The 25,302-nt window shown below is 40.9% G+C and overlaps 1 protein-coding gene across 1 annotated transcript in view; it reads left to right on the top strand.

The window, feature by feature from the left end:
• The window catches only part of TACR1 (tachykinin receptor 1), a 127,187-nt gene that overhangs the window by 54,837 nt on the left and 47,048 nt on the right, over positions 1 to 25,302 (top strand). The window contains exon 2 of the mRNA XM_016202509.2: positions 15,105 to 15,299. Coding sequence (XP_016057995.2) covers positions 15,105 to 15,299 — 195 coding nt within the window. The remainder of the gene's footprint in view (positions 1 to 15,104; positions 15,300 to 25,302) is intronic.

Raw genomic sequence — 25,302 nt, 5'->3', positions numbered from 1 at the left:
TTATGTGAAGTCTTACACAACAGAAGCTTCAAGACAGGGCACCCACTTCCTCTCCACCCAAATTCTTCCCTTAGCTCTTCCAATATGGAAATCCCAGAGCCACCACTGGCTTTAAGCACCACTTGGCCTTACACTTTACCTTGATCATTCATGTCACTTCTCCAGGCCTCAGTGTCTTTATGTGTCTAGTGAAAGGACTGGACTGGCCAACCTTCAATTCTCTTCTCCATCCTAAACAGCCTGCTTAGCCACTGAGGTCCCATGTGCCATCAGCATGCAAGGAACACGGACACATGTGCCCTGATCCCTGGTCCAAGTTACTTCTACTATAGTGAGTTACCCTTGACCTAACAATTTCTCCTAAGTGGCTACATAAATTGGTAGTTAGGACATACTTATATGCCAAGGTCCCTGCCGAAGTCAGGTGTGGGCAACACGGATTCCCTAGATGGTTGACCAGACATTCTGCTCTCCCAGCATCCACCCCAATTGTCTATGATCTTTCTAAAGCTCTGAATGTGACATAACTCACCTTGATGAGTTGCCTCTCTTTCTGTCTTTCCTGGGCCTGAATGCCCCTACCAATGTCTCAAATAACAATTACAAGTAGTTAGCTTTTGTGTTACTTGCTTGATCTTCACAATAATCCCGTGAGATGGAAAAATTAAAGTGTCTGTTATGACTCTGACAGATTCTGATGGGATTAAGGGGACTTTAGGGATGCTGGCTTAGAGGTCCTATAAGATGGGAAAGGGATCAGGAAAGGGATAGGCTTTGCCAGAGCTGGGAGAAGTGGCCCAGCTCCACCTTCAGGACTGAGACTCGCAGCAGAACTCATACTCAGACCTTATAGAACATCTGCGGAAACTGCTCATCAATGAGGAAACCAAGACTTGCAAAGAAGATGATTTGCCAAAATCTCACACCAGTTGGCAGAAAAGAAAAGACAAGAACTCAGTTCATTCTGCCTCATCCTCAGAGGAGTTTTTGTTTTTGTTGTTGCACTACTCTAGTAAGCACAAATTCAGTAGATCCTCTGCTGTGGGCTGTTATAAAAATGACAAAGAGAGGGCCCAGCCCTCAGACCCACATCTTCCAAGGGAGCATCCACCAGATAGGGCAGGAAGGAAGGCCAGAGAGAGATCTGCACAGAGATCTCTGGAAGCTTGAGGAGGCTGGGCCATGCCCTGTCAGATGACATACCTGGGCCCCTCTCCACAAGGTCCATGTCCCGCCAGCACCTGCCCTCCAAGTGTGCTTCCTTCTTGCTTGGGAGGTGCTGTTCTCCTGTGCATCGCCACCTGTACAATGTAAGTGCCTGGTCCTCTGACAGTACCCCACAGTTCCTGGTGTCACAACAGTTTTCTGGCAAGCCTCCAACAACCATTCTCTGAAATGAGATTTATTCAAAAGACAGTGCAACAGGATGGTAAATGGAGGGAGAATAATGGGAGAGACAGGAATGAATAAATCAGGCTCCTCCACAGAAGTTGGTCTTGGGGTTCCCCTTCAGGGAGGCAAATCATTCCAGTCAACCCTAGAGGAGGCCCAATGTGCAGTTGGTCAAATTTTAGCACCCCTTTACCAGCCTGTGGCACCATGTTTTAGCAATTGTCATGCTTAAATGTCTCAGTGGAATTCACACATGGGGACTGTGGGGATGATAAATACTGCTCCCATTTATTTTTTCCCATGAAATACTATTCAAGTTGTATATTGAGAACTTCAGTCCTTGACAAGAGCTATTAAGCTGACGCCACTGCGTCATTGGCCTCTTGCTGTTTGAGTATCTTTGGGCGCCTGGCCCTGGATCCAATCAGTTACACTGACAGTTTAAGCTGGTATAGGCGTCTGGTGCCCTGGGTTCCTGGGTTTAAGCTAGGAGCTGAGCGTCTGAGAAGACACTGTGATGCCTCTGGGCATGAAGTGTCACAAAGATGCAAGAGGAGACTGACCGAGTGTCCTATGTCCACTGCACCAGGTGCTGTCTGTTCCCTTCTCATGTGTTACCTCCGTTAGCCATAAGCACCCAGTAAGCAAATAGTCCTTCTTTACAAAGAGAAGACTGAGACTCTGAGAAATCACTTGAAGAGAGATTAAGTAGCTGAAAAAGCAAAAAGGAAGTACAAGGGGAAGCAGGAAAGAGGTATGTCTGTGCCAGAGGAAAGTCATAACTCAGGCAGGAGGGGCTTCTGTGCGGGGACAGGGGGAGTGGGGAGAGTTAGGCTGGGGCATCCCTCCATCACAAGCAGGATGGGCTACAGGGTGGCCTGTAAACACAAGGCTTCAGAGTGTTTACTCTCTGGGAAGTGTGTTTCCCTCTCTTGGGCTCTTGCTCTATTTGGCAGCTCTGGTCCCAGCATCCTTTATGTGTTCCCTTGGAGGCTGACAGTCTCTCTGGGCACTTTCTCAGGCAGAAGCCACAAGACTGTGTCCTTCCTCACTCAACCCTCTATCCTTGTTTTCCCATCAACATGTGGAGGGAGCAAACTCAAAGGCCAACATCTGCTTGCTTAACAATGGGAGCCATTAAATCAATTAGTGGTCATAGCTAGGGGCTGTGTAGTGCCTGGTCAGGTGCCTTGGGGATTCAAAAGAAAAGAAGATGCTTTACTTGCTCCTTCTTGATTAGCATCTAATAAAATGTCAGACATAATTATAAACAAGCCATTTCTTCTCAGGTCCCCAGACCTTTGTACATACTGTTGACTTCTTGTGGAAAGTATATGGCATGACGCTCTTCACAGATGTACATGCCAAACTCATCCTTCAAGGTCAAATTCAAATATCACCTCCACTAAGAAACTTTCCTGCCCTCCCCACACAGGCCTCCTGCCCACTCCATGCTTGCTACACACTGTCCCTCTGCTGAAGCACACAGTACATTGTGTCTTCTTTATCATGGAAGTGTGTGGTTCCCCCACTAGACAGACTACTCCTTCAAAACATGAATCTATTAAGCTCTGACCTGATACATAGAAGGGGATCAAGTAATGCTTATTGAATGAATAAATGAATTTAAAAAGTAATGCATGATCCTACTTCTAGGACTATATCCTAAGAAACCCAAAACACCAATCAGAAAGAATATATGCATCCCTATGTTCATAGCAGTGCAACTTAACAATAGCTAAGATCTGGAAACAGCCCAAGTGCCCGTCAGTAGATGAGTGGATAAAAAAGCTGTGGGACATTCACACCATGGAATACTAGGTAGTTGTAAAAAAGAAGGATCTCTTACCCTTTGAGACAGCATGGAGGGACCTGGAGAGTATTATGCTAAGCGAAATAAACCAGTCAGAGAAAGACAAGTATCACATGATCTTACTCATATGTGGAGTCTAAAGAGCAAAATAAACTGATGAACAAAATAGATCCAGAGACATAGAAGCATGGAACAGACTGATGAATCTCAGAGGGAAGGAGGGGGTGGGTGGGAAAAGATTAACCAAAGAACTTATATGCATAACCCATGGACACAGACAATAATGTGGTGAAGGCCTGGGGCTGGGTGCAGAGGGGGAGTGGTAAAAGGGGCCAATGGGGGGAGGGGGGGAGAAGGTAACATCTGTAATACTTTCAACAATAAAGTAAATTTTTTACAAAGCAATGCAGGAAGATATATAAATATATAGGTTTGTGTATGCAGAGGAAAGGAGATTGCACCCATTGTTGACAATGGGTAAAAGCAAAACAAAGGAGGGAACGCAAAACAAACCAAAAAAGCAAAGCAAAGACTCTGAAGCCAGACTCTCAAGTTCAAACCCAGCCCCACCAGTTAGTAGGTGAGTTAATTTCTCTGAGCCTCATTTTCCTCATCTAGAAAATGGGGGTCATAATAATGCCTAACTCAAAGAGTTGATGAAAGATAAAATGAGTTAATAAACACAGAAAACTCAGAAAATGGAGCCTGGCATTTCCCAAGTGCTCAATATGTTAGCTATGCTTTTCTCTTAGGGAATAGAGGTAGAGAGGGGCTTTTTCTTTATCTCCTCCTGTGTTGTTTGAATTTTAACTTAAAATAATTAAACAATATGAACAAAAAGAAAACAGCAGAACTTTTGCTTCCAGCAAAATGACAGGCTAGGTATCCTAATTGATGCTCTTGAAAGTAACTAAGAAATTCTGGAGAAGATACCACACACACACACAAACTTGTTAAATGAATTATCTTGCAAGAGTCTGAGGAATACTGGAGTATAAAATGTAGATGAAGGCAAGATTTCTAAGCATTGAGCAGAGCAGTGAAGCTAGTTTTTGTCTTGAGGGCATTTGATTTGACTTTGACTCACCAGGTACAAGGACAAGACACAAAGCCTAGGACCTGCCCAACATTGGCTGTCTAATAAGACACCTTTTCTTACAATTGAGAAGAAAAGGGCTATATCTTTAATGCAAAAACAAAACAAAACAAAAAACAACTAACTAGAAATAAATGTCTACCCTGCCAGGGACGACAAGGAAAATTGCCCATCTCCAGCCTTAGTGTTGAGTTAACAGAAAAACAACAATAACAAATAACCTCTCCCTCTTCTCAAAGTCCGCAGCAGAAAAGGAGTCCCTACATGGGTACACAAGCCAGGTTCATGTTAGTTGGTTGGTCTAAAACCTCACTCTAGAATCTAGATCAGAGATCCCAGCCTAGAAGTGTTCCCAGGTTCTTAGCAGAAACTATTGCAAATCTCTGAAGGAACGCAGCTTCAGCCCAGGCATCGATGAACTCTCACAGATAAAGTCCCATGGAAAATAAAGAGAATGAAGTCAAAATGAAACAGGTAATAATATTATAATAACTATGTGTGGTGTCAGGTGGGTACTTGAAATATCAGGGGAAACACTTTGTAAAGTATGTGATTGTCTAATTACTATGTTGTACACCTGAAACTGATGCAAAGTAACATTGAATGTACACTTTAATTGGAAAACAAAGGAAACATAATGAGAAGCTTCAGAAGCAGACCCACAGAGACTTCAGCTATTACAATTAATAGAGACAAAGAATATAAATTATGTTTATTATGTAAAAATTTTTAAAAGAAATTTGAAAATATGAGGAGCAAGTGAAAAATGTAAATAATGGCCAATCATGTTGAAAAATAAACAAATCAAAATTGTAAAAATGAAAAATGACGTGTTGAAATGTAAGTCAATGGATAGGTCCAGTGGTAGATTAGAAATGCTGAAGAAAGAATGGTGAACTGGAAGATTGATCCTAAAAATTAGCCAGAATGCAGCACAAAGACACAAAAAAATATATTTAAGAGACAAAACTAAGTTGTTTAAGTTGATAAATAAGTTGTCTCCATGTTTCATTTTAATGTTTAATCAAATTTAGATACTGCAAAATTGTACTCCTACCCAATTTCATACCAGTCCATTCTGATACAGAATATAAATTATTTACTAAAAAAATAGATCTATAAATTGATTCTTCACCCAAGACAAAATATTCCTAAAAGCAACTTAAGAATTTCAAGATTAAACTGTGCCTACCGTAAAGCTTTCCTTGTTTACCTTGTACAGTTCTTCTCTTGCTTTTTCATAAGGATAAATTTCAATATCTTTTTGTTTGCCAGATTTGTATCCAAAAATTCCAATTTTGTAAAAGCTTCATAAGCTAAAATTCCTGGATGTTCATAGAAAAAAATGTTCATTAAAGATTTTTCAACTAATTTTAAACAAGATGTATCTAAAACTTAGAGTACTCAATTACAAAAATGTCAGCACTATTACTTAGGTGAATTTATAAAAACGTTTGTCAAAGTTTCAAACACTTGTAAAATCCTATCAAAATATATTTTTGTATTTATCATCCACTTTATCATCAAAAAAATTTAGTCAGTTACTCTACCTACAAAAATTTTTGTAAATTTCAACAACTGCAGCCTCTATGTCAATTGGCAAAATATCACAGCTTGTTTGGACACTGGCAAATTGTATGTGTCACAACCTTTTACCAGTACATTTCCATTTCATAGATTTCTTAATTTAGTAAGGACATTATTTTTACCACATTGTATTCATATTAGTACCAAAACAAAACAACTTATCTTAGCTATTGAAATTTAAACTGAGTTTATGATAACATTCAAAACAATGTCAGTTGTTTCACCTTCCAAAGACTAAAATCTATGAATTGGAATAAAAAAGAATTGAACAATTATTGTAATGAACTGATCTCCTATTCAAAGAAATCTGATGACACTGATATAAAATTAGAATCATTTAGCAATTTGCCAAGTTCTTCTTCTGCTTAACTGAGCCACCATATTAATAGCTGTCACTTGAACTTTTGTTCATGCACAAGAAAAATTGGAACTGAAAAAGAGTGAAATTAATTTAGACCAGTCATTTGATCTAAATAAAAAGTCATGCTTCACAAAATGATGGACAAACACACCGTTTGCACTGCATGTGCTAAATCAACATCTGTGGGCCCCATCTTAAAGTAACCACTAACTTTTGGGGTAGATGTTTCTGCTTCTTCAGCAGATTTGTATCTTCTGTTTTACACATGTTCAGTTTTAACACTTGGGCCCCATAGAAGGTAAATGTCTAAAATCCCTTTGTGTGGGTTGCACATTCATCATTAACTTTCATGAAAAGTAGAAATCTAGTTTTTAATTTTTTATTAAACATATACTTTTGTTTACTTATAACTTATTGCTGTCAAAAGACTTTTTAACTAAGAAAGCACTATCAATCAATCAAGTACTTGTCGATTTGCACTATACAATAGAGGACAAAATCACTGTATCAAGGGTGCCCAAATTGCTCTATACTCTCTAGAGTAGGATTGCTCAGCCTCCATCCTGCTCATGTTAGGGATCATTTTCCAGGCTTCGGGCCACCCCTGTCACCCATGGTCTGGTGATCTGGGGCATTACAAGGCTGCAGGCAGAGGACATAGCATGAGTAACTGGTAATCAGATGTTTGGCATGGCCAGCCTCATCCAACAATAGTCCCACCACTACCTGAGCCTGAGTATATCTCATTTTATCAGTGACTGTCTGCCTGGTGTACTTGAGTAGGAGATATTGCCAGGGCCATTAGGATGAAGCAAGTGAGGCACTCGCCTGGGGTACAAAATTTAAGAGGGCACACAGAAATTCAGCAATCAAAACAAATAATATTTTGTTTTAATATTTTAAAATAGCAAAATTAGTTCAAAAATCTAGGTTGAGCAAAATACCAAAATTTTCAATAAAAACAAGATCCAGCCCTGGCTGGTTTGTCTCAATGGTTAGAGCATCGGCTGGTCATGGGTTCGATTCCCAGTCATTGGCACATACCTGGGTTGCAGATTCCATCTCTGGCCTCGGTCAGCTGTGTGTGGAAGGCAATCAATGGAAGTGCCTCTCTCACATCTCTCTCTCTCTCTCTTTCTCTCTCCCTCCCTCCCCCGCCTTCTACTCTCTCTAAAAATCAATTGAAAAAATATCCCCAGGTGAGGATTAACCAAACAAAACAAAACAAGATCCAAAGCTGCACTTATACAACCCTGACAGTGAGTGGCCAACTCATCTCACCCGAATCCCTGCCCATGGATTGTATTTCATGAGGGGAATGAAGGAGATCTGTGAGAGAAGAGAGGCTGCCATGCTCTGAAACACCCACCCACCCCACCCTTCTGTCTCTGGCACCCCTGCTTTAAGTTTTCTACTATTGAGATTAGAAGCCAAGCCTATGGTCACCTGAAACCATGCCATCAGGGAAACCTAGGCCTGACGAAATGGGTGTGTCAGCCCTGCAAAAAATGCATCTTTGATATGGCCCTTCAAAGTTGGTCAGAAGGAAAACATTCAGTAACTTCGTATTAAGGTCTCACTGCATAAAAAGATGAAATTTCCATCTCAGATAATGGCCTACTGCGTTTTCCTACCTAGCTGACCAGAGAGGGTTATTTAATACTCCAGTGAGAGTGAGGCCAGAAAGCACATTGCTGACAATGCCCTAAATGTAAACTTCCTCTCATTATTAAGTTGATACTAAAGCCATAAAGTTCAACCAATGCAATTCTTTTTCCCCCCACTTGTTAGTAATTAAAATCTCAATGTTACATTCCAGACTCTCTTCTCTCTTTGCTTTTGACTCTGCCACTGGAGTTAATGTGGCCCCATCAACACTTCCCCAATTAAATATCTATAAACCTGAGTTTCTCATATGTCACTACACTTTGGGTTTTAGTTCCAAATGCCAAAAGTGGGAAAGTCACCAAGGACTGGAGTTTCACGGTGGCATCATCTTGTAGCCCAGGGGATGGCCATCGTTGTGTGTTTCTGCCCCATGCATACCAGGCTCAGGACTGGTGTCTCCAATGCAAGTATGAAGAAAGCAGTGGTTAGTGCTGTGCTACGCTAGCAAGTGGCCTCAGTCAATCCTTGACAAGAGCCTTCAAGTTGAGGAGGTAAAGATGTATTCCTTCTCTTACCTTCATGGCTCTGCGGACTGGCTGGCATTCCTTCTCTCAGTTAGAAAGGATGCCCACTCTGTCCCCCTGCTTCACCCCAGCTACCCCATCCCCAGGCCAGCCACTGAGATTTCTATTGGGAATCATAGCCTCCCCACGACCAGCTGACTGAGACTCCTGGTGTGGTTCCTTCTCAATGGTAGCCAGCTGCTCACCCACATCTGGCAAAAACACTCAGGTTTAGCACTTGGTCGGGCTTCCCCCATCTAAGATTCATTTCATTGTAAATCTGTCCCCTGCACCATTATTAGCCACTCCTACATGATGGTTAGAATGGCTGCAAGCTTTTCCTTGATACTGGTCACCGTGACTGAATCACAGACTTTTCTTATAACACACCTCAGCTGACAGAAAAGGCAGGGCGTCGTTAGGCCATTGATGCAGTTTTCTGTCTTAAAGGCTGAGTCATCAGGGTTCGGGGTGTTTTTAGGTATAATTTACATGCAGTGAAATGCACTGTACCTCAGTATAAGTTCAATGGGGTTTCATGAAGGCACACCACCCAAGTTAACAATGCCCCTATAACATACAGAACGTTCTGATTTCTGTCACCGTGAGTTAGGTTTGCCTGTTCTAGAACTTCATGTAAGAGGAATCATGAATATATACTGTGTTTCTGTCTGGCTTTTTCACTTAGCATAATGTTCTTTGATATCTGTCTGTGTGTGTATGTTGGTATTCTTTTTTCTGTTAGCAAAATGCCATTATAAGAATATATAGGGGTTTTTTAATCCATTTGCCTGTTCATGGACATTGGGATTGTTTCCAGATCTTGAAAATTATAAATAAAGCAGCTGAACATTCCTGACTGGAGGCTCTATATCTGAATCATCTTTAAACCACACTGGTTCTTCTTTGATCATGTGTGCGGAAGGACAGCTTGGACAACAGTCAGCTGCATCCCTCCTCCAGTTCATTCTAAACTGTCACAGGCTCTTGGTTCCATCTGTCTTTGTATCCATTTCTTATGGTCTTATTGACTGCTCCCTTGCTGTCCGCTGGCACTTTTTTAAATGAGTCCACTGACAGTGCAGAAACCGAAACTCATGCCTTTTTAAATTGTGGATAACATGGCAACAAGGACTTGAGGGGCTCTGCCATTACCAAGAATGCTTGGGTAGTGTGTGGATACTGGGTCATCTCTGTTGGCTGCCCAAGGGCCTCTTTGGTTATAGTTTTGTGAGCTTGAGCTTAGTTGAACAAACTTGCTGGTCAAGAGATTTGGACAAATGACAGGCCTAGATTTTGTAAATTAAAGAAATATCCTGGAAGAAAACCCCAACTGATGATGGAATGTTAGTGATCTTAGGTAGAAAGACTGTGGTCCTTGAGATGGAAGGGAGTGGAGAGTGAGAAGGGAAAGCATAGAGCAACCTCTTGTTCAGAGGAAGAGCCAGAGGGTAAAAGCAAAAAGACTGAATTCTGCACATTTCCCAACATACTGGCCAATGCAGAATTTAGTCAACTAATACTTATTGAGAATTTATTCAAAAATTTAATGTCAAGAGATAGAAAGCTCTGATGACTCAAGTCCAGTAAGGTCACCCCTGTAGACTAATCCTGGAAGTCTGTATAACAGGAAACACTGAGCAGTAATTATTCTCACTTATGTTCAGACTGAAAGGAATAAAATTATAATATATATGTATTTCCCCTGCTGCATTTATTTTTATTCCACAACCATTTACGGAACCCTTGCTATGTGCCAAGAAATTTGCATACCTATTTATTCAATTAAACTTTTATCAAGTATTTACTGCATCCTAGGCTGAGGAAGGCCAAGGATACTGATAGTCACAGCAACTGCAAACCTCAAAGTATCTGTAGAAGATGAAGAAAGAAGAGACAGATAGATAAGTAAATAAAGTGAAGTGTGGTCAACACAAGGTTAGAGATCTTCACGGCAGTAAAGGCAGGGCACCCAACCCAGCCACAAGGACATGATGACTGGGCCAGGCCTTGACACTAAGTAGGAGCCAGCCAGGAGATAGGAAAAACATCCTGGGCTGAGTGACCACTGTACTCAGACCAGAGGCGAGATTCTGGGTTATGACTGGCAGCCGACCACCTTGCTGACTGCTTGTGGGCTGTAGGATTCATCCACCCAGGGAGCTGCCATCTGAGTCCCCCGTGTGTCAAACAAAGGTAATGAGTGTTTCCGGAGAGAACACCATGTTCTCCTGTGGTTCTAATTATTCCTGTCCTCATTTCCCATAAATTAGACCACAGGTCAGTAAACTACAACCCAGGAGGCCAAGTCCAGCCCACCTCCCTTTTTGGAAAATGAAATTGTATTGGCACCGGGTCACCCCCAATAGTTGCCTTGTTCTATGGCTGCTTTCCCACAGCAAAGGCAGAGTTGAGTAGCTACAACAGAAACTGTATGGGCCACAAAGCTTAAAATATTCGCTATCTGGCTCTTTACAGAATAAAATGCCGGCCCCGCCAGGCTGGTGTGGCTCAGCGGACTGATCATCACCCTATGCACCGATACGTCTCCAGTTTGATTCCGGGTCAGGACACATGCCAGGGCTGCAGGCTTGAGCCCCAGTAGGGGGCGTGCAGGAGGCAGCTGACTGATGTTTCTATCTCTCTACCTTCCTTTCTCTCTAAAAAATCAATTAAAAATATAATTTAAAAAATTGCCAACCCTTGAACTAGGCTATAGCAGCCATGTTCTCAGCTGTCACCACTGTTAGTCATTTAAACTCAGGAAGATATGGTCACCTAAAGAAAACTCGTACCAACTCAGGAAGAAGTGAGTGGGGATAAGGGAGGCTGGGAACTGGAACTGGATGGGAAAGACTGTGGAAGAAGGGCATGGCAGGACAGATCGCCTGGTAGAGGAAAGACGTCCTCTCTGCAGGAAGATGTAGGGCTGGTATAGGGGGAAGTTATGAGGATACTGTGCTTATCAGAAGACTGGAATTGCTTTTCCCAGTAAGGCTGTTTCAGTCTGCCTTTTAAAGAACTGTGCAGCCTCATATTTTGCCAGATTTAAGGGACTATATGGAAAGTTCTTTTCATAAAGCATAATCATGCAAGAGGAAGACAGACGTCAGGTTTTTCAGCTGGGAGGCCGCATACAATGCAAATTCATGCGGATGGCCCTCCGTGGGACTGGAACGGCCTGAAGTGGAGAACACACTCCACAGCCCACACAGCCTCCGGACCTCGTCTCTGGCAGCCGGATGATTCATGTGTAAACTGGAAAGACCTTTCAATGACTGCCTTCTAGTCCCGTGAGCACAGTGCAATCAATAAATATTTATTGAATGTATTTTCCTAGGGCTTTGCAGCACTTGCTTACTGATAACTTATAATCTAATAAGCAAGGATGGTTCAGGGTGGTTACTAACAAATACATAAATGTATAAAGGAATCCAAGCTAGGAATGGGCAGTAGGAAAGAAAAAAAATGCTCCCATCTATGGATAAAGTATCCAAACAGCATTAGCTTTGGGATAAATAAGAAAGAAGCATGTCACACAAGCCCCAGAAGTGAGGACTGCAAGAGAGAGAAAAAAGAAAGGAGGGAAATGTAAAGAAAAGAGGGAGCTTTATAAATGGCTGTATTTTTGAACAATGAAAATATATACATTTTTAAAAGCCAATCTCTTTTATTCTCTCTGGCTTTATGTGGGTAGTACTTTCATCTGTCATAGATATAGCTCCTACACTCAAGTAACGGCAGAGAGTTAACTGAAATGGGCTCCCAAATTGCAATTTTTGCAATAGAGATAAAATATGGCTCTCTGCCACCAATTTGGAGCTACAGTACCAATATACTGATGCAATCCCCCCTAAGCCCTAGTCACATTAGATTCTGAATGGTGGATTGCCAGCTTGGGCATGGGGATGGGCATTAAGGTATGTTTATTTAAGACTGAGCGTTTATCCTGACTTAAAAGCAAATTAAAATGTTGCATTTGAGATAACATTAAAAAGGGGCAATGTAATTACCACGTTCTCCCCTGAATGTCCTCTTTAATTCCCCAAGAAGCCTGAGAATGCACAGCCGCAGTGAGAGCAGGAGGTGGGAGGTGCTGAAAAGGAAAGGCATCTTCATGGGCATGTGTCCAACTTTGTAAGGGAAAGATCTTGCCTCTGGGAAATGATCCAATAGACAAGCCTACAATTTTAATGCAAATACTCAGAGGTCTGGTCATTACCATCCAGGTCTAGGCCTCTGGTGAATTGGAAAGAAGACAAGGTAGTGGTTGCACAAGTTCACATTTGTTGGCTCTAATTTTGAGGTTCCCCCATCCACCACAACCCCAGAACTGGCAAGGAAAGCAATGGTCTATTGCTGTCACATGGCAAGAAAGAGACAAATCCAGGAAGGAAATCAAGACTTCTCAAGGTTCATTTCAGGAAACCACCCCAAGAATGGGAGGCCATAAAGCCCATAGTTTACTGGACCTCCCTTGGAAGTAGCTGTGGCCCCTTGGAGTAACCTAAAGAAGACAGATAACGCTTCAGTCACAGCATCTTTCAGAGTTGTTTTTGCCCGTTCGATGCTCTGTAGATGGCAATTGAATCATAGGCTCTATAGCCACCAACTCAAACAGGGCAACTTGCCCAGAAATTTATAATTACTACTCACCCCCATTACAATATATTTTTCAAGTCTCTTCATAATTCCACTCTTTCTTGACTTCAAGACCATCTACCCACTTTCCAAAAGAGGCAGAAAGAAAGGATCCTCGGGTTTCCTTCCTGGAGGTTATCATCACATATGATAATATGTGTAAGAGCTGACCAGAGGCATCCTAATATCCAGCCTCCATATACTGAACACCTTCAGTGGCATAGCTCTTAGAAACCAGAAACGAAAAACCTAGGTCCATAGCAAAAAAATGTGGGAAAGGTATTCTAAAGTATAGGATGCTAGAAGGAAGCTCAGGAAATCCTTGGTAAAAATTGAGCCATCAAGCTTCCTGGACAGGAAGTCAGGTCTAATCATAACACAGAGTAGGGAGGGAGGCTCTGAAAAGCCAGATACTCAGGCATGCTCACCCCAAATCCAGCTAAGCATGCCTCTACTCTCCTCCAAGAGTCCACCTGCCATTCCAAGGCTTGATTACCGCTGCAGCCTCCCTAAGGCTCTCAGTTACTTCCAGATTACCACTGGAGGTCGAATATCCTGTTGTCAAGTGTGGCTGCTTATTTATGTGCCTTTCCTGCCTGGAGAAATTAGAAGCTCGGAGCCCAGAAGGAAACGCTGTGTTCTGCAGTGTTCTGCATGCAGCAGGTGCCCAGTGTGAATCTGTGGGGTGCATACCGAATGAAATTGCTTCACTTGTAACCCTGGCCCCAGTTCTGGCCTCTAGATCCTGGTAGTCCAAAGAGTGTAAAGAAAGAATTATGTGGAATTATGCGGAGGCAGCTGACAGTTGTGCTGCTCCCTACTCATTTCTTAAGTCTCCATTGACCATTCTGTCCCTGGAAGCCAAAAACACCTGCAGGTAAAAGAATCAAATGTGCGGTTCTGAGGATTTATCAGATAATATTTAAACCTCAAAGGCAGTATAAGACCTAATTCCTACTCTGAGAAAAATACATGCATACTTTAGGGGATGGATCCATAAACTCTGCAAGAAAAATACACAAAAGAATATGCCTTTTTAGAATGGAGGAGGCAGAATAGATGTGATTATGACTGATATGAAATGCTGATTGAAATATTTTAAAATATCAATATTCCTGAAAGTTATGCTGTACTTCAGAGGCTGCACACAAATTCAAACATGAGGACACATTCATTCAGGGGACACCAGTAAGTGCCAGGTCCCAGGTGTGAGGAGATGGAGAAAGGGCCCCGGGCCCTGAGTTGTCATTCACTTTGCTTCCCCCTTCCTCTTCCTTCTAGAAGGTTTCATCTACCCTGACCTTTCCTGGGCTCGAGTGTGTCTGTCTCAGCAGGTGGAGACTGTCTCTCTGCTCGGGAAGCGTGTGTTGTTACCGCACACTGACTTCTAGGTGTTCAAAGAGTTGCTGAGGATGTCTCCAAGAACTGCTGTTTTTTGCTTTCTCACACACACGTTCACGTTCCTTCGAACTGTACGGGCTAACGGAGGATGGCTAGCCTTTTACATGGCCACACGGGGACTTGAAAAGCCACTGTTTCTGTCCCCATTCTTTCTTAACCCAAAAGGGTAAAGATGAAGGGTGAAGATGGCCTTTACAGTGAATAAATTCACGACATTGGGGTTGTTTTCTAATTTCACTGTAAGGGCACCGTGTCCCCAGCATGAGCATTTTTCTATGATGAAAACTTCTCTCCTGGAATGTTGCTGATGGGTTCTGAAATAGAAAACCTGCCTTTTTTTTTTTCCTTATGGATTTTAGTATTTTATGTCATAAGAATCATAAAGATTATGGATAGACTATGAAAAAGGTATCAGAAAATAGTTGTAGCAGTGTGGTGATTGGGGGTGAGGGGGGTGAGTAAAGGTGGAAGGCATAGGAGGGACCAGTGGTGATGAAAAAAATTTAATTTTTTTAAAAAGAAAAGAAAACAGTTATAGAAATCAGGGGGTCTTCGGAAAATTTTCCTCGGGAGAAACAACGCATAATCTAACATCGATTTTGGCAACTAAATCAGAACTTTGTCCCTTCTTCTCTGTTCCAGGTACATGGCCATCATCCACCCCCTCCAGCCCCGGCTGTCATCCACAGCCACCAAGGTGGTCATCTTTGTCATCTGGGTCCTGGCTCTCCTGCTAGCCTTCCCCCAGGGCTACTACTCAACCACGGAGACCATGCCCAACAGAGTGGTGTGCATGATCGAATGGCCAGAACATCCCAACAAGATCTACGAGAAAGTGTGAGTAGAGACGACTCCCTGGAGCCCTCTTTGCCTCTTTCTGTTCCCTCTTTCTTTCCACCTTCTTTTATCAGTTAGAACTTAACTTGTATCCATAAACATTCTTCAATACCACTCTAATATCGCATCGATGTGTCCGTAGTTATCAGGGGACTATTATGTCCCAAATACTATTCTGGGCTTTGAAAGAAAGTTTAAAAAAAAAACAAAAACCTGGATCCCGTTCTAGCAGCCCCTAGGGGTGCCCTTCATCTCTCCCTGCCTTTTGCCAGGGACTTTGCCCTGCAGTGTCTGCATTTCTTGGCCTGGGAGCTTCTCCTAAGCCACAGAATGCCGCTCTGCCCTCTTGCACAGTGTGCTGGAAGATAGAAGAATCACCCCCATGCCCAGCAGCTCTCCACGAAGACTAGTGAGCGCTGGCACAACACCCCAGCTGGCTCACCCCGCAGGGGGATGGCTCTGAGGTGCATTTTACACTGTGTCCATGGTTTAGCCTTGAGATTAAGCTCCAACTGCCCTGTGGCAGCTGGCTCAGTGATGTATCATTTGTTGGCCACCTTCCCTTCCCTGCACCACTCCCTACTGGTGTTTCTCCTCCCAAATAAGTCACATGCACTTGCCTTCTTATCTCAGGATATTCCTCTGGGGACACCAGATCAAAATGCCTACCTTGCAGGATTTTCCAGTTGGAGAAATAAGACATAAAATGCGTGGGAAGGTGAGGTCAGGGTGTTGAGATCTTAGGAGTGACAGGCTTCCTACAGGACAGGACTGCTCATCTTCCAGGGGCCTAACTGATGACATTTAGGGTTTTTCGAAGCTATCCTGCTGAATTTTTTCAAGAGGCAACACTGAAATGCCTAAGTCTCTGCTTTGTTCTGTTCAAGTGAACATCAACGTGACACTTATATTACCATCAGTTTCCTGGACTCAGAGCGCTTTGATAATGTGGGTCCCTTTAGTTTCTTTGTTTAATTCTCACCCAAGGACATGGTTTTATGAGGGGGGTTTTTAATTGATTTTAGGATAGTGGAAGGGAGAGAGAGAGAGAGAGAGAGAGAGAAACATCACTCAATTGCCTCCCATGCCCACCCAGACTGGGGATGGAACCTGCTACCCTTCAATGCAGGGACAACCCTCCAAACAAGCCACACCGACCAGAGCGATAATGTGGCTCCTTTTGAAAGTCCTCTATAATTCTCCAGTCCTGGGTGTATTATGCGAATTGTACAGGAATACTGGTGTTAGAATCAGGTCTCAGTTTTAAGAAGATTGCCAGGTACTAGCTGCTATGACAGGCCAACAATCGCAGTCTGTCCTCGTTAAACTGGCAGACAGTAAAGCCCTGCTTCCCATAAACAACTGTGAAGGGCACACAAGAAAACGTATCCTCACCTTTTAAACTATTAAATGCCATAGAAAAGGTGAAATACTACTATCGAACCAAATTCATCAGATCACCATATACTCATGATAGGCCTTTAAACTTATCAAATGGTAAAATGAGACACTCTCCCTGTTGCCCCTGAGGTTTAAGGTTCTGAAAGCCTATTGCACACAGTTTCCTGCTACCTCTGTTCCACGAAGCATGGAATGAGGCTTGCCGAAGGCAGCCCATAAAGCTCAGACTCGCCTACCAGACGCAAATAGTGAGATTTAATCAACCCAGCAGCGGGGGGATTAATGCTCAGCCCAGAAGGAGATATTGAAAATTGTTCTTTAAAACAAAACTACAAGCCTGAACAGGGTCTCGGCAGGAGAAAAAACATAGCGTTACAAGCCATACAGAATCCATGAACATGTCCAATCCAGGAGGTTCCCTCAAAAGGGGGGAAAACCCTCTGAATTAACGCTTATTACATGAACTGATTCAGAAACTGCCTCGACTTCTTGGAGTGCAGCTCTGTTCTTAGTCGTCACCATCTTTTCAAAGTCTGATCACCTTTCTACAACTTTGGCTCCAAATACGCACAGTTCTTTTATCTTCCAACAAATTCACAGTTGAACTTGAAAATAAAGGTTTATTTTCCCATGGATCTCTGGGGCTCTTGTCCAAGAAATTAGTGTCTTGCTTTTGAACATATTGCTGTTTTATACTTATTAATGAGTAGAAGGCCCCCGTGAAACTCAGCTCAGCGTGTTGGGTTGTCATTTTTCTTGCTTTGAGAATTCAGGGTCGCTGCTGCTGGATGCGTGGTTAGGTTTGCCATCATTGTTTATTTCATGATTTTTATCCTAAAAAATAAGTCTGGATTACAGCATCTGATTTTATCTGTTCAAGATGTATAAAATGTTTATGGATGCATTTGTAAGTTGAAAGAAAGAATCCATACTTGCCATTCACATATGGGCTGTGATGCAGACATAAGCCAAGTCATACAAAGTTTCAGGTAAACCTATATTCTGTATGTCAGTACCCTTCATAATCATTATGACGTATTTTTAATGAATTTAAATTTTACCAGCTCTAAACTAAGTACTTGGTTATATTCTCTTTTGTTAGAAATGATTGCCATTCCCACAGTATACATTAATACCAAATTGAAACCAGAAGGAAACTCTGTTTTGAGGCAGTGTAAGAATGAGTAAAAGAGCATGGGCTCTGTAGCTAAGTGAGGGATCACTTTCAGCCAGGTCTCTCTCCATCGAGTCATAATGGTTAGTTAAGCCTCTAAGCCTAATAGAGGTATTGAGAGAGATAAACAGTGGTTTATCTCTGTATACTGTCTAAATATCAATGGAAAAAATATTCTCAGGTATGGATTAACAACAACAACAAAAGAGTGCACAAGGAGGTGGTAAACTATAAATGTAAACAAAGGAAAGGAGTCGTCACCATGAAAGTGAGGAGCATGATTCTCTCCCTGGGGAGGGAAGGGGTGTGATCGAGAAGGGGCGCTGAGAAGTGCTTCCGAGGGGATGGCATTATATGTCTTGAGCTCAGTGGTAGTAGCATGAGTGTTTGCCTAAAGGTTACTTATTACACCAGGTAATTTTTCTGGAATGTATGTTTCATATTCTTTAAACTTAAAATTAAATGCTATTTAAAGAAGCTTGCCCTTACAAGCGCTCAGGAAACTGCTCTCATTGGGATGACCCCAGCAGTTTCTCCACAGGAAGGTATCCTCTGAGGCTTGGCCTGCATGACATTATTCATAAGTACTTACCTCTGAACAGATGAAGCACGGATGAGCCCCACCCACTCTCACGTTTACTTGGCCTCTGCATTTTGCCTTGCTGATTCCTGTGCTTCAGCCACCGGAGTTTTCCCAACTGTTCTAAGGCGTACAGGAGACAGATGCTTTTCCCTGGAGGGATGTGACAGACGTTAAGCAGACAATAAGTCCCAGTCTCCGCAGCCCTCATCCCTTGCTACTATATCCCCAAGCATGCACCTCTGGGCTACAAAATGCTACAGAGAAACTTGGTTCACGTTCTTGTAAAATCAGTTAAAACATTATTTCTCATTTAAGACTATGGAGTAAAGTGAAAATTCCTATAATTTCCTTAATCACCCATATTCCCATTATTTATGAAAGACTCTAACATTTTGATGAATATCCTTCTAGTTTTTTATTCCAATTCCAGGGAAATATTGTTCTTAGTTTCTTTTGAAGTGTCTTATATACATACAAAGTCACACTAATGTAGGTTGTATCCTTCTTTGGAACACAAAACATAGCATATTATGTACATTGTTCAAGACCTTTGTTTTTGTTTACTGAATGCATGTTAGAGATCTTTCCATATCAGTTCAAAAAGAGCTTCTCTGTTCTTTATTTCAGCTACACAATGCTCCATGTTATCCGTTATTTAACCAGTCTCTTTGGGTGGACTTTGGTTTGTCTCCAACCTTTTGCTATTGCAGAGTGTTGCCGTGAATAATCTTTACATATGTCATGCAAGGCTATCTGAAGCCTAACCCCCCAAAATGGAATTCCTGAGTCAAAGATATGTATCATTTAAATTTTAATATTTCCCCTCCATATGAGATTGTACTAATTCACATTACCACCAGCAATGTGTGAGAGTCCACAGCCTCACCAACAGAGTTATTTTCAGGCTTTTAGATTTTGGCCCTTTATAGTTAAAATTTGCATTTCTTTTATTAGGAGTGGGGTTGAACATCTTTTCATAATTTAAGAGTCATTTGTACATAACATCCTATAATCTACTTATTTCATTTACCATATCATAAATAATTTCCTATGTTATTAAACATGTTTCTACTACTTGATGTGTATATATTACACATATATATGTATGTGTATAGAGATAATAATTTTGTTAACTAATCTCCTCCTTGGAAAATTGATTATTCCAGTGGTTTCTCTTAGTTGACTAGTGAAATGAAACATCACGCTTCAGAGTGGGCTCTGTCTAGCTACATCCACAGATACCTGAAGGAACTGGTTCAGTGTCCTCTGCCATCCCTGATTATGTTTACTATCCACTGTTATAGAAAATTATGCTCACGTTATAGCATTCATGACAGTGGACCATCGAACTCATTATAAATGCCACAATATCATATTTTGCAATTAATTCCTGCAATAATTAGCAACCGGGCAGCTTAGCCGTGGCTGCTCTTGCAAAACTGTGACACAACCCAGGAAGTTCTATAAAGGTGAAGTTGATTGACTGGTGAGGAAGAAACATTTCATGGGTAACCAAGAGGAACTCTTCTTTGTGGAGGAAAAAAGCATAATAAAAGAAAGGTGAAGATACAAAGAAGAAACATCTGGTCTTGCAAAATGCATCAACCTCCCTGTTCCATTAAAACTAGGAGGAGGAGTGTTTCCCTATCTTGGCCTTTGTAAATAACACTGCAGTGAACATAGGGGTGCATATAGTCTTTCGAATTAGTGTTTCAGGTTTCTTCAGATATATTCCCAGAAACGGAATTGCTGGGTCATAAGGCAATTTCATTTTTAATTTTTTGAGGAGCCCCCACACTGTTTTCCATGGTGATTGCACCAATCTGAATTCCCAGGCAACCCAAGTGCCCATTAATAGGTGAGTGTATAAAAAAGCTATGGTACATATACACAATGGAATACCACTCAGCCATAAAAAAAAAAAAAAAAATGAAATTTTACCTTTTATGACAGCATGGATGAACCTAGAGGGTATTATGCCAAGTGAAATAGCTCAGAGAAAGACAAATACCATATAATCACACTTATTATATGTAGAATCTAAAGAACAAAATAAACAAACTAAATAGAACCAGACTCATAGATACAGACAACAGATTGACAGTTGTCAGTGGGGAGAGGCATTAGGGGGCTGGGTGAAAAAGGTGACGGGATTAAGAAGTATAAATTGGCAGTTACAGAATAGTCACAGAGATGTAGATTACAGCACAGGGAATGCAGTCAATAATATTGTGATAACTGCGTATGGGGCCAGCTGCGTACTTGAAACATCAGGGGACCACTCTGTAAGGTACATATTTTTCTAACCACTATGCTGTACATCTGAAACTAATACAGAATAACATTGAATGTAAACTGTGATTGAAAAATAAAATAACTAGGAGGAGTGTCAGTAGCTTTCAAGACTATTCATAGTCAAGCCCACTCTTGAGGATGCTGTATAGGCTCTCAGGTTACAGTCACCCCAGAAGGTTCCAGGACAACACCCCCGAGAACAAGGAAGATGAATGAACCAACACTTTTTTTGTCAGAAGGCCCATTACCAAGGCCAAGAAAAAGTCTGTAATGAGAATGAAAAATGAGAAAGACATCCAAAAGACTGAGCTTTAAACAGCCTGAGGAATTTCAGCTTCCCTGAATCATTTATTAATATTGGTCATATGTCATTTTCCGTTAATTAAACTTCTATGTACATAACATTGTGGTAGATTTTAGCATGAAGTAAGTCGTGTCTATTCCGAATTGAAAAATATTACCAATGCACTGGGAAAGGGGACTATGTCAGAGAACAGGATCTTTCATGACTCCAATTACCTGGAAATTTTGTGGACATGTACATGAATGTGAATATATTAACTCTAATATAATGCTCTGTAAGCACCAGTTATAACAGAACTATAAAAATATGCCATTGTTCTTTGCATGTTATGACCCATCATCAGAAATTAACTGAAATATTTTATTTATATGTAATCTTTACTTTTATTAATAATAATGAAAATTGAAAATCAACTAACTGACAGAGAGTAAGAGGGAAAAGGGAAATAAAAAATGTACCTGTAGCGTTGCTTCTCAAATTTTCCACGTTCTTGAATATTTCTCAAATGAAAAAGGAAGTGTGGATTCTTTGCCAAGCTGCTCCGGGCCTTGGCCAAGGGGGTGTCAGCATATTTGTGTTACCGGGATTGATTATGCTAGCGGTTGTAATTCATCTCCTCCCCTGACACCCACTGCATTTGTAGATATTGCTCAGGGCCCCTAGTTTTGTCATCACTGTTGAAAAACAGTTAAACCAAGAGTGAAAAGTGCTGTTGACACTTCAGGGAAAGGAGATAGCACAAAACAAGCCCTTAACCCCAACTCCCAGAAAGGAATGAGAAGAACAAAGTAAAAGAGGGGGAGGGGAGGGGGCAGAAGAGGGGGGTGAAAGAGAAGGAGAGGAAGAGGGAAAGAAAGGAAAACCTATATTAATGCAGAAACTAGGAAGGCTGCCATATAATTGTCAGAAATTTTGCTCCATTTCAGGTAGATATTGTGTAAGTAGAGCCAAAAAGGAGGCAGCCACTAAGGACTGTCAAGGGCAATTCTTACTAGAAACCCCTAATGAGGAGGTGAAAGTATAAGCCTGAGAAAGATGAGACCACCCAACTAGGGATTCCTTTGGGCTGCCACGCTCAGCTTCCAGAGGCAGAACGGGGCCAAGAGCATTGTAGACCATAGGATAGAACGGATGATTCTCCACAAAACGCTAAATAATCAAATTGATGCAGTTTGAAGGGGAGGAATGAAAATGCTATTCACAAATTTCATTTATTAAAGGCGCTGGGATCAAAATTTGTGCAGAGAAATTCTTTCAAATACCCTATAAGCTCTTCAAGAGTTCAGAACTGCAAGGAGAGCTCGGTAATTCGTTATACACATTAAGCATGACCTAAATGTAAAAAGCTGACAGAGAGAGCTCCAAAAACAAACTTTCAGGCCAATTAATTCCATTTACAAACAGAGACTCAAACATCGTCATTCAAATATGCACCAAAAATATATTCGAAATTGTACTAAAATAGCAATGCTTTGTTTCCGAGCATGACTTTTTCTGACAAGTAAGGTTAGTAAGTTATCAGGAAATCTATTATTATATTTCATCAAATTAATTGGTCAAAGGGAAACATCATACATTCATCTCAATAAATGTCCAAAATAAATTTGTTAAAATGTCATATCTATTAAAGAAAAAAAAAAGTAGCTATATCAGCAGTAATCCTTGAGAAAATCAAATGAATAATGGATCCCTTTCCAACAGAAACAAAATAAAAACAAAATAATTAAGACATTGTCAGGAATTATATGAAGAAAATGAAAAACATTGTACTATTTTAGACTTTACTGAATGGCATAAGAGATGATTAGAGAAATATATTTCACATGATTCAAAACCTGGAAAATATCTGAGGGTATAAAGCAGTCTCCCTTCTATTTTTACATAATTCCATGAAGCTATCAGTTTTCCTCAAACTGTTCCCACGAATACGTTTAGGTGGTTGATGAAGAAAATCACTTGAAAGAACAAATTGATAAAAATAGCTCAAGAAAAGATTGAGCCAGAAGAGTTCATTTTGATACCCCAGCAAAAATAATGAAAAAGAACGGTAAGAAGTGACTTGCTCTTCCAGATACGGAAATACTCAGTCCTGGGGGTAGAAATTGTCATTAAAAAAACAGAACAGAAATCATACACACACATACATACAAATAAAATGTCAAACCTATAATCTATAAAGATCATTTCATAACTTTTTCAGAAACCTGATAACCCAAAATTCTGTAGAATTCTGTACTCAAATAACTTTATAGGCAACTGCATAACCAACCACTACTCTAACTTAAAGAGTCACAATATATATTGGTATAGCGAAGATTCTTAGGTGCTTTCCATTCTTAAAAAAATATTTTTTACTTGCTTTTATAGGTAGTATATTCACATGGTACACAAACTAGGAAGCAGAGAAGGGTAATCAGGAAAAGATTTCTCCCTCTGACCACTGTTGTTCCTTTATGCTTATCTAAAAAAGCTTAAATATATAGTCTTATTGTCTCCTTTCTTAACACACAGTATATAATACACCCAACTCTTGTTTTTTCCATTAACTATGTATCTTGATGTCCTTCCCTATCAGTATACAACCAGCATTCTTGTTTTTCCTTTACAGCTGCATAGTATTCCTTTGTACAGGAAAAAATAACGTATTTATTTGGTGAGATATTACTATATATTTGGACTGCTCCTAGGGTTTGGCTATTTCAAATTATAAAGCAATGAATATGTTCCACACTGATAAGGTTTATACTAAAGAAACCCAATGGTTTTTCATAAACCTTGTGTTTCCCAAATTTATTTGGCCATAGAATCCTTCTTTAAATTAACCCCTGTTAAGATTCCACAGCAATGTTGTCCATAAAACATAATCTGGGGAACACTGGGATAATCATGAAGCTGTATTCTTTTCTTACAATTAAAACCAGTACAAATTCCAAATAAATTGAGGCGAAGTAGCAGCTTTCAAAGCACGACACCCAAAGCAAAACCAAAAAAACGACATTGCCGATTTCAAGTACAGACATAGCTATGGATATATTTGTTAAATTCTGTGTATCAGGAAACTCCATGAGGAAGTTCTGCAAATGACAAATTGAGAAAAATGCAATGTGTGAGACAAAGCATCTATACAATTAACACAGAGGAGCTCTAACTAATCAATAAGAATAAGGGGTGGATCAAAGCACCAACAGCTCCTAGAAGGATATGAAAAACTGTTTTCCAATGATGGATACAGTTTTCTCTTTATTTGACTGGTCCAGGTTAAACTTAATAACAAGGTTATAGGAAGGTGGGCCTATTTTCAGGAGGATAGTTTGACAATATCTATCAAGGTTTTTACTCATACACTTGATTTGGATCATCAATTATACTCTTAGAAAGCCATAAGGGCAAGGGTGTATATGCAAGACATTAATGTCAGCATTGTTTATAAGTGAGGTTATAGAATTAAAAACAAATGCCTAATCATACAGGACTAATTAAATCAATGATTAATCATTGGCACAAAGGAAAAACTATGCAGTCATTAGAAGTAACATTGGGAATGCAGATGGCCAAAAGACATATGAAGATGCTCAATGTCACTAATCATCAGAGAAATGCAAATTAAAACCACAATGAGATATCACCTCATGCTCTCAGAGTGCCTATCACCAATAAATAAGCAAACAAGTGTTGGTGAGGGTGTGGAGAAAAGGGGGCCCTTGTGCACTGTTGGTGGGCATGCAGACTGGTGCAGCCACTGTGGAAGCAGTGTGGAGCGATCTCAAAAATTAAAAATGGAACTGCCTCATGACCCAGTGAATCCACTTATGGGAATTTATCTGAAGAAACTTGAAACACTAATTTGAAAGAATATATCCACATCATATGTTCATTGCAGCATTATTTATAATAGCCAAGATTTGGAATCAGCCCAAGTGTTCATCAGTCGATGAGTGGATAAAAAAGCCGTAGGACATTTACACAATGGAATACTACTCAGCCATAAAAAGAAGGGAATTTTACCCTTTGCCACAGCATGGATGGACCTGGAGAGCATTAGGCTAAGTGAAATAAGCCAGTCACAGAGGACAAGTACCATATGATTTCACTCATATGTGGAATCTAATGAACAAAATGAACTAAAAAGCAAAATAAAGACCAACTCATAGGTAGAGAGTAGGCTGACAGTTGTCGGGGGTGGGGGTGCTGGGGGGCTGCAGAGACTGAACAAAAAAGAAGAAACTCATGGGCACAAGCTACAATG

The sequence above is a fragment of the Miniopterus natalensis genome, chromosome 13, assembly GCF_054644295.1.
Source record: "Miniopterus natalensis isolate mMinNat1 chromosome 13, mMinNat1.hap1, whole genome shotgun sequence".
Taxonomy (NCBI): Eukaryota; Metazoa; Chordata; class Mammalia; order Chiroptera; family Miniopteridae; genus Miniopterus; species Miniopterus natalensis.
Note: the sequence above shows the minus strand (reverse complement) of the source record. Positions and strands in the feature narration are given on the sequence as shown.